A 12,513-nucleotide genomic window follows, 5' to 3' on the forward strand; every position below is an offset into this window, starting at 1 on the left:
ACTGCAACAAGAAAGGCAAACGCTTCACATTGATTCCCCTTGTGGCAAAAAAAAAGAGGCTCTTACAGGAGCCACCTGTTCAGAACATATTCTAAGGAAGCTATCAAGAAGACTCTTGAAAGCAGCCTGGGCTCATTTATGGTCTGGATGAGGGTGCACAAGTTGAGGGTGCGTCCAGATAAAATAGAGGAATTTTTGGTCATGAAAAGCCTAGCCCCCGATGTTTTTTTCCCTTCTTCTTTGGATGGAGCTACTCTTTCCTCCACTCCCCTGCCAAAATATCTTGTTCATGGCTTAGCAGAGCTCCAGGATCTTACAATGTCTTGGGCCCCTCAGGTGTTGATGTCTCTGCCGAGTCCATTTAAACAACGGGGTCCACAATGCCCACTGTGACCTTTCCTGCATCAGTTGAAGCGTCTACATGCTCTTACGTGGTAAATTCACACAGAACACATGGCTTGATTACATCACGGTGAGTAACCATGTGGTCTGTGTGAAGCTACCTTTGAAGAGCACGTACTAGACGCTTCAACCAATGGAAACGACAGAGCTCAGGTGCGAGTCAGTGCACGCTGTCATAATCCCATCTGTGCTGGATGCCAGTAGGGATGGGACTTTTGGGGGGAAAAGAACTCCCAGTCCCACGATTAGGTGGGAACCTCCCATGCCTGCCCTTATTTTGAGAGGTTGGCTTGTTAGGAATGCAGGAAAACATTTTCTCCTGTGTTCCTCTAAGGTCTGGAATCCACTGCCTTTGAACATGAGACTGGTCTGCCTTTTCCATATTCAGGAATGGTGTTGACACAGCTTTTTAACTGGGTTTATATACCACAGCTGGCCGGATAGCTCAGTGGCTTACATATCTGGCTGTGAAGCCAGAGGTTAAGAGTTTTGGTTTCCCATTGTGCTTCCTGGGAGTAGAGCCAGCTTGTGTGGCCTTGGGCAAGCTGCACAGTCCCAGCCCTGTCCTACCCCCCTAAAGAAGGGAATGGTAATCCACTTCTTGGTGCTCTCTACCTGGAAAACCCTGGAAAAACCTGGCCATAATTGACTCAACAGCACGCACGCACACACTCTATATCCATCGTCTTGGTTGTTTACAGAAAGCTAGTATAGCAATTCCATAAATAACCATTACATTAATCCTTCACTTGTTTCACAACTTGCGCCTAGATTCAGTTCAATTCAAGATGTTGGCCTTGACCTTAAAAGCCCTAAGTAGTTTGATACCAGAATATTTCTTGAATCAGAACTTTCCAAGAGGCTTTATTCCAGCCAGCAGCCCCTCTTAAGCTTTGTGGTTTAATTACTCCCAAAGGCTGTGAGTTCAGTTCCCCACTTTGCCTCCTGTGGGTAGAGCCAGCCTGTGTGGCCTTGGGCAAGCTGCAGAGTCCCAGGGCGCGAAATCAGGGCTGGCAACAGGCAGATGGGATCTTGAACAAACTATCCTGTAGTCTCCTCTTCAGAGCCAATATCCAATGGCTAGAGTTTTGAATCTCACAAAGGAAAAAAACCTTAGCCTTTTCTCCTTACATCAAGATTCTTTCCTCACCCCTAGGAACCTTGCATGAAATCTCATGGGTTTTCTGAGGCATTTCATGGTCATTTTTTCCTGGAGGAAATATTATAATTCCTGAGTAGAACAAGATCTTTCTTGTACACCTGGAAAAGGTAGAAGAAGCACCAAGAATTATTACAATTCCTGTGTAAATGTCCGACTCACAATTCACCAGAAAGCATGTTTATCCTCTTCTGGTTTCCCCACTGCCCAAAGTTTGCCAGGAGGTGTAAGGGGGCAGATGGTGGGCAGTGAAAGAAATGGGTAATATTGCAGCTGGTGCCCTCATCATCATCCACATCCCCAAAGTTCCTGTGTCAAAAGCAGGGCTGAGGGACATTGGAGGTATGGAAGATGGTGGAGGTTGCCGCCTCGGTTACAGCTCCAGCATTGCCCAGAGAGATGCTGTTCGTCTTGTCTGTTTGCAAAAGTGGAGTGGCAGCCATTTTATTAAGCTTTTTAGAGAGGCCCTGGTTTGTTATATATCTGCTAATACTTTTAGCAGAGATTTTTATGTTGTTGAGACCTTTGCTCTTAATTTGACTTTTGTGCTGGTTTGATTTTAAGTTCAGTTTTCTTATACATGGTTTAGAAAGACAAGGTATATCTTAATTGCTGCTTGATTACATTGCCAAATAACAGAACACATTCCTTTATTTATTCAAGAACATCTTGGCACTGCTTTTCATTTTTTTAAAAAATCCCAAAGTATAGTTTCCCAAGATACAATTAAATCAATGGCTAAAATGATAAAAGCAACGACCCCCATTGCAAGTGCTGTTTTTAATCAAACAATGAAATCAGTGGCAAATGGGTTCCAGTTCATTAACTAATTTAAGGAGCTGGGGTTCAAATCTATGGGCCTAAGATAAAACACCAGTAGGGTCTGTAAGATAATAAGGTAGGCATTTTAATAGTACAAGCAACCAGACGTGTATCTCTCCCCATCTAAAAGCTCACAGAATCAAAGTTGCGCACCAAGATTCTGGGCAAAATCTGGTGGCAACACATTATAAACCCCATTTGCCAGTTGTCTTAGATACCAAGAGGTGATGTCCAATTGCTAACCCCTACTAGCACAGACCCATTTAATCAATCACCAAAGGGTTTCTCAACACTTCTGTAACTCCTTTTGATTTAACAGGTCTACTCCAATTGGGGCTAGCAGTTCGATTCAGTCCAACACTTATATCTTTTGGGTAGCTCCCATTTCAACATGCAGAATTAATTTGGGGCTGTTCTTCTTTATCCATGTTCTTGAGTGCCACTGAGGCAGACGATCCCAGTCCCCTTATTGCACATGTTACATCTCCGGACAAGAGAACTTGCTAATGCTGGCGGGTTCTGAAGATTACCCTATAATCTTTTCCCCTCTGTTATCTGTTATTGAATATGAATCAAACATGTTCATGTTAAGGCAAGGAGGAACAGATGGCACTTCTGTGACAACAAGAAGAAATGAGGGTGAAAGAGCAGCAAAGTTGGGAGGGGGGAAGCCTTTTTTCAAAAACCCACCCCTTCCTCGCTTGCCTGGATCCATTGTCTTGCCCTCCTGTTACACTAAACTGTGACTCTCTGCATTGTCATAAAGGCATATCGGAGGCTGAAGAGAAAGATGTTAACCTTCAGCCCTTTTCTGCCTTTTAGCAGGTTTCCTTTCCACTGCAACAAAACAAAGCCAGTGGATGGTGTTAGAAAATCGCAATAAAGAGCACAATACATTGGGGAAGACCACCACCCTGCTTTCTCAGATGGTTTTGCTTGTAGCCATGATAATGACCTGGGTGCCTTCTTTTTAAAAAAAAACAAAATTATTATTATTATTATTATTATTATTATTATTATTATTATTATTATTATTATTATTATTATTATTATTATTATTATTATTATTATTAAAGCACACATCTCTGTCCCTTTATAGTGTGGAGATTAAAACTAGAAAGGTGTTTACAGAAATGCTTTCAGCTCCATTCAGATATTCAGTATTTACTGGTGACTCAAAATGTCCTAGTTTGCCTCTTTCTTTTCCAGTCCTCCAGATTTTTTTTTACTCTTTGTTTTTACTCCTGTGACATTTTACAGAAAATGCCTGTGTTAAGAAATGGCATTTCCCCTCATTGCATGTGCATAGCGTGCTCACCACCACCACCACCACCAACAGAAATGGCATGTGCGCTATCTAATGTGATGTCCAAGATAAAAGCAACAATATTTTGAATGGTCTGATTTTGCTAGAAGCCCCCTCAAACCATCCCCCCCAAAACTCTTTGTAAGATGGTGTCGAGAAGCCCCATTAGCTGGGGGCGATCACCCCAAGACGTAGCCCAATCCACTATCAATCGTTTTTTTTGAAGCTGTGTGTTGTGAAAGAGGCAAACAGGATTTGAAGGAGAACAGTACAAATTTGCAATACAGCCCCACCTTTCCCCAGACCACAATTCCCTCTCTCAGTTTCGATCTCTAGCCAGACGTGAGGATTTTGTAAGGATATGGGCATGAAGTAGACATTTCCTCGCATACGTTTTGGCCCTGTAAATCCTACCAGCAGCACTGGCTCCTGCTGACTCAACAGTTAATGTCCCAGATTGTTGTGTTGTTCTGTTTCCTCCTTTGTGCCTACCCAAAAAGAGAACTCTGGGAACAGTCACTTGGGAAAGAACTTGACACATAAACAAACACAGTCTGTGTCTGCACCCTCAGCCCTAGTGTTAACTCCACAAGCATGTTCTCCTCTTGGCAAACAAATACCTGTGTTGCCAGCTGATTACAGAGGGCACTGTGACTCTGCTCCTACACTCCTTCTGATTGGCTCCAATAAATTGCACAAAATCTGGACAATAGGTACATAGACATATGGCCATACAGTTCCATAAATATCTTCAAGTATACTCTCCATAGATACAGTGATGCCTCGCAAGACAAATGCCTCGTGCAACGAAAAACTCAGAAGATGAAGGCGTTTTGCGATTTTTTTTGGTGACTCACAAGACGAATTTTTCTATGGCCATGTTTTGCAAGATGGATTTTTTTCAAAGCATTCCTATGGGAAATGCATTGAAATGCATTCCTATGGGGAAATTCGCAAGATGATATTTTCACAATACGAAATGACTTTCGGAATGAATTGTTTTCATCTTGCGAGGCATCACTGTATTTCTGCATGGAAGTGACAAGGAGGCTATGGAATTACGAGGAAATTGTGGCAGCCATCATTCCTGCAGAGTTTGCTCTTCATCTTACCTTAATGCAAAGGGGCTGGGAGAGGGCTGTTACTCCGTCTCAAAACAAGGATCTCTCATTGCTTGTGGCATCATGAGACCTTCCTTTATTCATTTGTTCTGTCTTGGCAGGACAACAGAGAGCAGTGCTAGGCATCATCCCACTGGAGGAAGTCTAGGACTTCCTCTTTTCCCTGGAACAGTCTTCCAGGTCATCTCTCTCTAGTGCCCTGCCAGGAGTAAATGAGTCTTCTCTGTTAAGATTATCTAAATTAGCAAACTCAGTCACCTCTCTGCCACATTAATGTGATTTCAGCTCCAGTTATGGCTTATTTGAGTATGTTTTTCTGGGCCGGGTTGATTTTCCTAGTGGGGGAAACACTGCCTTGTCTTCCTTGAAGTTCCCATTTCATTTCTTTAAAAGGGCAGGCATACTCATCAGGCCAATCCTAGCATGCCGGTTAATTTCCATTCCGATTACCGGCATTTACGTAGTTACTCTGAGTCTCCTGAACATTTGCTGTACTAAATTGCAAATGTCTGTACAGGAAAGATGCTGCCCTTTCACGAAGCACTTAAAACCAATTGAAGAGCATTTAGGTGACGAATCTTGCTTTATAACATCCGAGAGCTACTTCCAGAAACTTTTGTTTGCTTTGGAGAACTCTTAGAATAGCTTTCAAGAATACATTGAAACTCTTAGAATACTTTGCCCTGGAAATGGTCATTTAACATGGCAGAGTTTAGGCTGAGCTAGAAAAGAAAGAAACAAGAAGCACTGCAGAAACAAGGAATGTGTGCAAATAAACTCTGTTGTCGGTCCAGACATAGCCATGCTTGAAAGTCAATGGGGCTTTTAATTTAGTCACAAGTAATTATGTCTCATTGGTTCCAATGCAACCTATTAATTACTGGGCCCAATGGGTTTCAAATGAATTGTCCCCCAATTCCATGTGTTTGACAGCTGAAAGGTAGAATTTAAGAAAGGCTGAGAATATGTATGCTTTGAAATTTCAGCAACTTTATTTTCATACTTCTCTTTACCAAATGTGCATTTTTGTGCTTTTTTTTTCTTAATTTGGTGATCAGTTGGGTTTTTTTTTTCATCTCTTTCAGCTTTTGCTTATGAATAAGGAGATCGATGTTTGTGAGCTAGACTTCCTTCTGAGATTTAATATCGACCACAGTTATAACAGTCCTCTGGAATTCCTCTCCAACTTTTCCTGGAGTGCAGTTAAGGTAAAGTATATGCAACCAACCCAGTGAATCTGTACGGATCCTCTGAAATGAAAAATATGTCATGTTTCTGCTGCCATGCATGTGCTTTTAGACCATGAGCTTCATGGATGAATTTCGCGGCTTGGACAAAGATATTGAAGGCTCTCCAAAGCGCTGGAAAAAAGTGGTGGAGTCAGAATGTCCAGAGAAAGAGAAGTTTCCACAAGAATGGAAGACAAAAAGTTCTCTCCAGAAACTGATCCTCATGAGAGCCTTGAGACCAGATCGGATGACTTACGCTGTCAGGTTAGATTACATGTACTCTAAATCCTGAGCAAACATTGGGGACAGATGCGTGGACTCCGCTTCATTTCTAGCAAATGCCAGGCATGATGAAGCGTGGTGCGGTTAAGACTCTCTTTAAAGCTGAAACGCTCTTTCCCTCGAGGCATTATTATCTGCAACTCTTCGTTGTAGGAATTTTGTCGAAGAGAAACTTGGAACCAAATATGCAGAGGGACGTCAAACTGACTTTGCAAAATCGTTTCAAGAAAGTGGGCCTGCTTCGCCCATAATATTTATTTTGTCTCCTGGAGTGGACCCACTAAAAGATGTTGAAACTTTAGGTAAGTCTAGACAAGGCACCAGGGCTTGCGGATTGTCATTCATGGGGTCCAGCCTCCCTGCTGCATTAGAATGGCAAGGCCAACCACTAGCTCCTTAACAGCGAGCTTAGCTATGAGGAAGCAATGCAGGCAGTTGATGAAAAGGACAGCAGGCCTGAAGTCCCCCCACTCTGCCCCTTGAGGCGGAAGGTTTTGTTTTCACAGATTGTCAGCACAAGTGTCCCGGTCTTGGTTGGCACCATCAGAGGCCGGTGGCTTCTGTGTCAGCGAGTCCAATGAATTTGCTTTGGGCTTTAGGCTGAGATGATGATGATGATGATGATGATGATGATGATGATGATGATGATGATGATGATGATGATGATGATGATGATTGTTGTTGTTATTGTTATTGTTATTGTTATTGTTATTGTTATTGTAAATATTTGTACCCCGCCTTTCTCCTCGAAAAGGACCCAAGGCGGCTGACAACAATGAAAAACAATATTTAAAGATGAAAGCAAGGAGTATACAACGATGGTTAACATCATTAAAAGACAAAATTTCAAGCTAAGAACAATGAGTATAAAGAGGCGTCTTGCATTATTAAAAGGCAATATTAAGGATAAGAACAATAAGCATACAAGTTAAAAATTGCTTCTTTGAGAAATGGAAAACACAAGTAGCACTAAAAATCCAGTCAAAGTAGTAATGGAGAACAATCCATCTAAAAATCACACAGAGGTAACTAGTGAGGGAAGGCTTGCCTAAAGAGAAAGGTCTATGCCTGCTTGTGGAAGGGCAGCAAAGATGGGGCCGGTCTGGCCTCCTCTGGGAGGGATTGCCAAAGTCTGCGAGCAGCAACAGAGAAGGCCCTTTCGTATGTCCCTGTCAGGTGCACCTATGAGGGTGGAGGGGCTGAGAGAAAGGCCTCCCCTGATGCTCTTAACACCCAACTGGCTCATAGCGGAAGATACGGGCTTTGAGATAGCTTGGACCCAATAGGCCTTTATAGGTTAAAATGAGCACTTTGAATTGTGCCTGGAAACTAATCAGCAGCTATTAGAGCTGCTGTAACAGGGGAGTGATCCCCATAACCAGCCCCAGTCAGCAGTCTGGCTGCTGCCTTTTGGACCCATTGAAGTTTCCTGACACTTTCCATTGGCAGCTTCACATAGAGCGAGTTACAGTAATCCAGCTGGGAAGTAACGAGGGTGTGTGTCACAGTGGCCAGATGAGATCTCTCAAGAAATGAACATAACTGGCACACTAATTTAATTGTGCAAATGTACTCTTGGCCACCACTGAGATCTGGGCATCTAGGCTCAGGGATGAATCCGGGAGCACCCCCAAGCTGTGCACCTTCTTTTTCAGTGGGAGTGTAATCCCATCCAGTACTGGCTGCTTCTCTGTTCCTTGATCTGTCTTCTCTGGGTTGAATTTGAATTTATTTGCCAATTAAGTTTCAATTTATTATATTCAAGGTGTTTCCCAGAATTAAGGTCAGCACCTTGGATAATTCTTTTAAAGTTCAGGCTAAAACCCTGAGCAAATCCACGGGTGACATGAGACCAACCAACCATCACTTGCTGGAACTCTAGGATTCAAACTCAGAATTGTAGAATTACACACTCAGTGCTCTGCACGTTGCATGAATGCATTTTGTTTTTTCCTACATGTGTTGTTGTTGTTGTTGTTGTTGCTTTTCATATCAAGGGATTTTTTTTCCTTCCTGAATATGAAGAACTTTGTACATTTTGGTGGATCCTTATTTGAAAAGCAGCCTGAAACAAAATGCTACCCTCGTCTACACTGGCTATAGCCACTCCTGGATTCTTTTCCATTCCCCATCGGGAGATACCCGGGATTGAACATGGAAGCTTCCACATGCAAGGCATCTGGCCCACCAGGGCGCCCTTCAGTAGCGTCATGCAAGATGGAAGATCTGTATTTATGGAAATAAGGTTATGGCCTGTTGTCACTCTCTGCAATAGGCTACATACACTCATGCCAGTATGTTTGTTGCACATATGCTGTGTGGGTACAATCCAGCCGAAAGCAAGCATTCTACGTCCCACTGATTACCAATGCCCGGAAGCAGGTAACTGTCCCCAGCAGCTGGGGTGGCCTGTCCTGAAACAGCAGCAAGCAGTTGGTTGAAATAGTAGGAAGCAGCAGCATCTTCTGTTCCGCCCCAGGCACTGGAATATTCTTGGGCCTGCCAAATCTTTCTTCCAACTCAATGAGCTTTAAAGATCTTTACCCTTGACTGCTGTATGTTCGTGCTGTTAGGGAGTTCGTGGAGGTGAAGTCTCCTAAAACAAATTTTCCAAACTCAGGCATCAGTAGACAAAGCACCGTAAAACGGCAATATTTTTGTCTGCCATCAGGTAGCTAGGCATCGATGCTACACAGGCTGGTCCTGCCGGAGAAAATCTGTGCAAAAGATCAAGGTGGTGACAACACTGCAGCAGGCATCGCCTTTCATTGGCCGAACATAAATCTTTCATCGGCCAATGAGGGATTGCCAAACTGATGTTTGCCACACCCATCTTGCAAAATGGAGCTGTGTGAGAGGAAACAATGGCAGTAATAACTGGTGGGAAGAATAGGGTGCTTAAACATTCTGGGCTGTGTTTTCTTTGTAACAATTTCCCTACCTACTCAGGGTTGGCACCAGTGTTTGCTGAGGGCCATGATTCAGCAGGGAACTCAGTGCCAGTTTAGGCACCCATCCTCCTGTATAATCTCTGGTGCTCATTTTCTATCGCCTCTTTCCCCCCTGCTCCATTTATTAAAATATAATGCTGTTTTTATACAGACACCTTGCCTTTGTTTCAGTTTAGTGCTGCTTAATGTAAAGAAAAACATTGTTTTTCTTTGCCGAACAACCAAGCATACGTGGTCTTAGAGAACCTTAAAAGTTCCTTTAAAAATTAATTACAGTTATTGTTCCAGCATTTCCCTCTATAAATAGTTAGTGACTCTTAGAATTGCCCATTTTGAGAAGAAAATGTTGAGTTTCTTGAATGAAGTTTAAATAGTTACTTTCAGTTATTTTTAAATATAACAGCTGAAATCCTATTGCTTGCTTAGTGTTGTAAATTGCAACTTGAGTAGGTCAGTTGAATCAGCGGAATTTATGAAGGAGTTGACTTACCAATGGGCCGACTCTAATTAGAATTTACTACACTAAGCAACTGGATATTCTAGCCAAAGAATACTGCAAGTATTCTTGTCCTAAAGAACACACTCTTCTCCTGGGTTTTGTACTGGGAACACCGAATTTCTATGTCCACAAGAATGTACACTCATGTCAGTAAACAGGGAAACACATGGGTTGGAGGTAGTATTTAATTTATATGAAACCTTAACCTCTTCATTACCTTATACTAAGTCAGAATAGTCTACTGTCTAGCCCACAATTGTCTTCTGCAGCCTTCCTCACACCGTGTCCTTCAGGTGCTTTACATCAGTGGTCCCCAACCTTGGGCCTCCAGATGTTCTTGGACTACGACTCCCAGAAGCCTTCACCACCACCTCTGCTGGCCAGGATTTCTGGGAGTTGAAGTCCAAGAACATCTGGAGATCCAAGGTTGGGGACCACTGCTTTACATGACCATTCTTTGGACCATGAGCCTTGTTGGCTTGTTTACCTGGATAGGTGCTGCCTCCCCTAACCCCTGGAGAGCACTGGGGACTGGTCTTTCTAGTCTAATCTTTCACTGGGGACTGAGGCATTGCCTGATAGGCAATACCTCAGTAGGGTTATCTTTCAGTGAGATAACTAGGAACTGAACCTAAGATTTTCTTCATGCAAAGCCTATCCCTCATCGCTGAGCTACAGGTCCTTCCCTTTTCCAAAGTGCCCGTCAGAGAACCGTAGAGTGAAGTGATTTGATATTATCCACAATAGCTTAGGTGATCTGTCCCACGGCAAGCAACTGATGAAGCTCTCTGATATACGAAATCCGGAATCCCAAGCATATGGAGTAAATACTGTATAGCACAACATTCATTGTTCAAATCTGTCATCTATAGAATTCGGTGGGTGAGACGCTTGTTCTTCGAGTGGGTCTGGATTGCACCTAGAAGGTTCTTGTTGCATTTATACAAAACAACAACAACCCTGTTGTGGAATTATAAGGGCTGTTTTTTTGTTGTTTCTGGTTAATTTTCCATTGTAAATAATTTCTCCCGCAAAAAAAAAAAAAAACACATATGTTCTATATTATTTCAATGGAGCTGCATTCTTCTGTTTAGGGAGCAAGCTTGGTTTTACTATTGATTCCGGAAAGCTTCACAATGTCTCTTTGGGTCAAGGGCAAGAAGGGATTGCAGAGACAGCTCTGGAAAAGGCATCAAAAGCAGGCCACTGGGTGATCCTTCAAGTAAGTCTCGGGCCTTCCTTACACCCATGCTGCTCGCCGGGCATTGCTCTTGTTGTTTCTAAAAGCTTTTCAAAATAATGCATGCATAGCACAGGCGTTTGAGTAATCGCTTCCTTTTTAACCTGTTCCAAAAAGGAGGAATCGGGGTGGGAGGGGAGGAGATGCATAACTTCACACGAAGGTGTGCTGCATTTATGTAGCATTGATTGCTGTATAAAAATACACACCGCTGCAGCCACTGCTCTTGTACGGCAGGGGGGTTTATTGAAATACTTTAACGCTTGCCATCCGATTTACTAATTTATGATCTTTCCCTCCAAAACCCTTTAACAAATATACATGCCGGAGAAAGTATTGTTATTTTTTTATAATCAGATGAATAGACACAAACAGGGAAGATTGCTGTCATTATGCAGCACATTGTACTAAACAGATGCGTGCGGTTTCTCTCTCTCTTCCCCCCCCCCCATTCAAATATTGTGCTACATCAAACTGCTTCCTTTGGCTCATATCAATAAAATGTTTCATATTTCAAATCAATACCTCACTGGGAAGCCTATTCTCCCCCCCCTTTCTCTCCTCCAGAATATTCATCTTGTTACAAAGTGGCTCGACACATTAGAGAAATTACTGGAGAGGTACAGTGAAGGAAGTCACCTGGCCTACCGGGTATTTATGAGCGTGGAACCTGCCCCGAGCCCTAAAGAACATGTCATTCCTCAGGGAATCTTGGAAAACTCTATTAAAATTACCAATGAGCCACCCACCGGGATGCTGGCTAATCTTCATGCCGCGCTGGATAATTTTGACGAGGCAAGTAAAAATATAAATCAGAAGGACTAGCCACAAAAAGTAGTTCATGAAACAGATTGTTTTCTAACCAAATGATCACCAGAAAAAACTACTGAAAATCGTAAAATGAGAAATATTGTAGTTTATAGACAACCACAATATTATCATACACAGTGTTGCAAAACCTAAATGAACAGATATAGTTATAAAATAATTATCTGACTAAATTCAATCATTTAGGTCTCTATCTGTGGAGCCAGAGGTTGGGATTTCGATTCCCCCATCTGTGCCTCCCTTGATAGCGACTGGACCCGATGGTCTATAGGGCCCCTTCTAGCTCTGCAGTTCTAAGATGATGATGATAATTAAATGCATGGGTACCTCTACTATGAAATAGGTCAAAGAACAGCTGTTGGTATAAGTTTGTTCCTTTTGGAAAGTCATTCTTTGCAAATGGAGGCAAAAGTTACAATATCTCTGCAAAATGTGAATTACTAGAGTTATGTGACTGAGGCAAATCTGTAATGCCAGCCTGACATAATTTCTTTGAATTTGCAGTAGAGATGTTGGTTCACATTACCTGTCCATGAAAGCTATGTGACTAAATGAACATTTGGCTGCTTAACTTTTGAATTTAACTTTTTGATGGGTTAAATAAGCAAATGTTCCTCTGTTGTCTGGGGTTTAGAAGACCTAAGTACTTCAGCCTAACAATAGCACGCGCACAA

The 12,513-nt window shown here is 42.5% G+C and overlaps 1 protein-coding gene across 1 annotated transcript in view; it reads left to right on the forward strand.

The window, feature by feature from the left end:
* Positions 1 to 12,513, forward strand: part of LOC110088588 (dynein axonemal heavy chain 11-like) — a 269,144-nt gene that overhangs the window by 225,392 nt on the left and 31,239 nt on the right. Inside the window, exons 60-64 of the mRNA XM_078394150.1 lie at positions 5,896 to 6,018; positions 6,110 to 6,303; positions 6,475 to 6,623; positions 10,866 to 10,993; positions 11,579 to 11,806. Coding sequence (XP_078250276.1) covers positions 5,896 to 6,018; positions 6,110 to 6,303; positions 6,475 to 6,623; positions 10,866 to 10,993; positions 11,579 to 11,806 — 822 coding nt within the window. The remainder of the gene's footprint in view (positions 1 to 5,895; positions 6,019 to 6,109; positions 6,304 to 6,474; positions 6,624 to 10,865; positions 10,994 to 11,578; positions 11,807 to 12,513) is intronic.

This window comes from Pogona vitticeps, chromosome 1 (assembly GCF_051106095.1).
Source record: "Pogona vitticeps strain Pit_001003342236 chromosome 1, PviZW2.1, whole genome shotgun sequence".
In the NCBI taxonomy this organism is placed as follows: domain Eukaryota; kingdom Metazoa; phylum Chordata; class Lepidosauria; order Squamata; family Agamidae; genus Pogona; species Pogona vitticeps.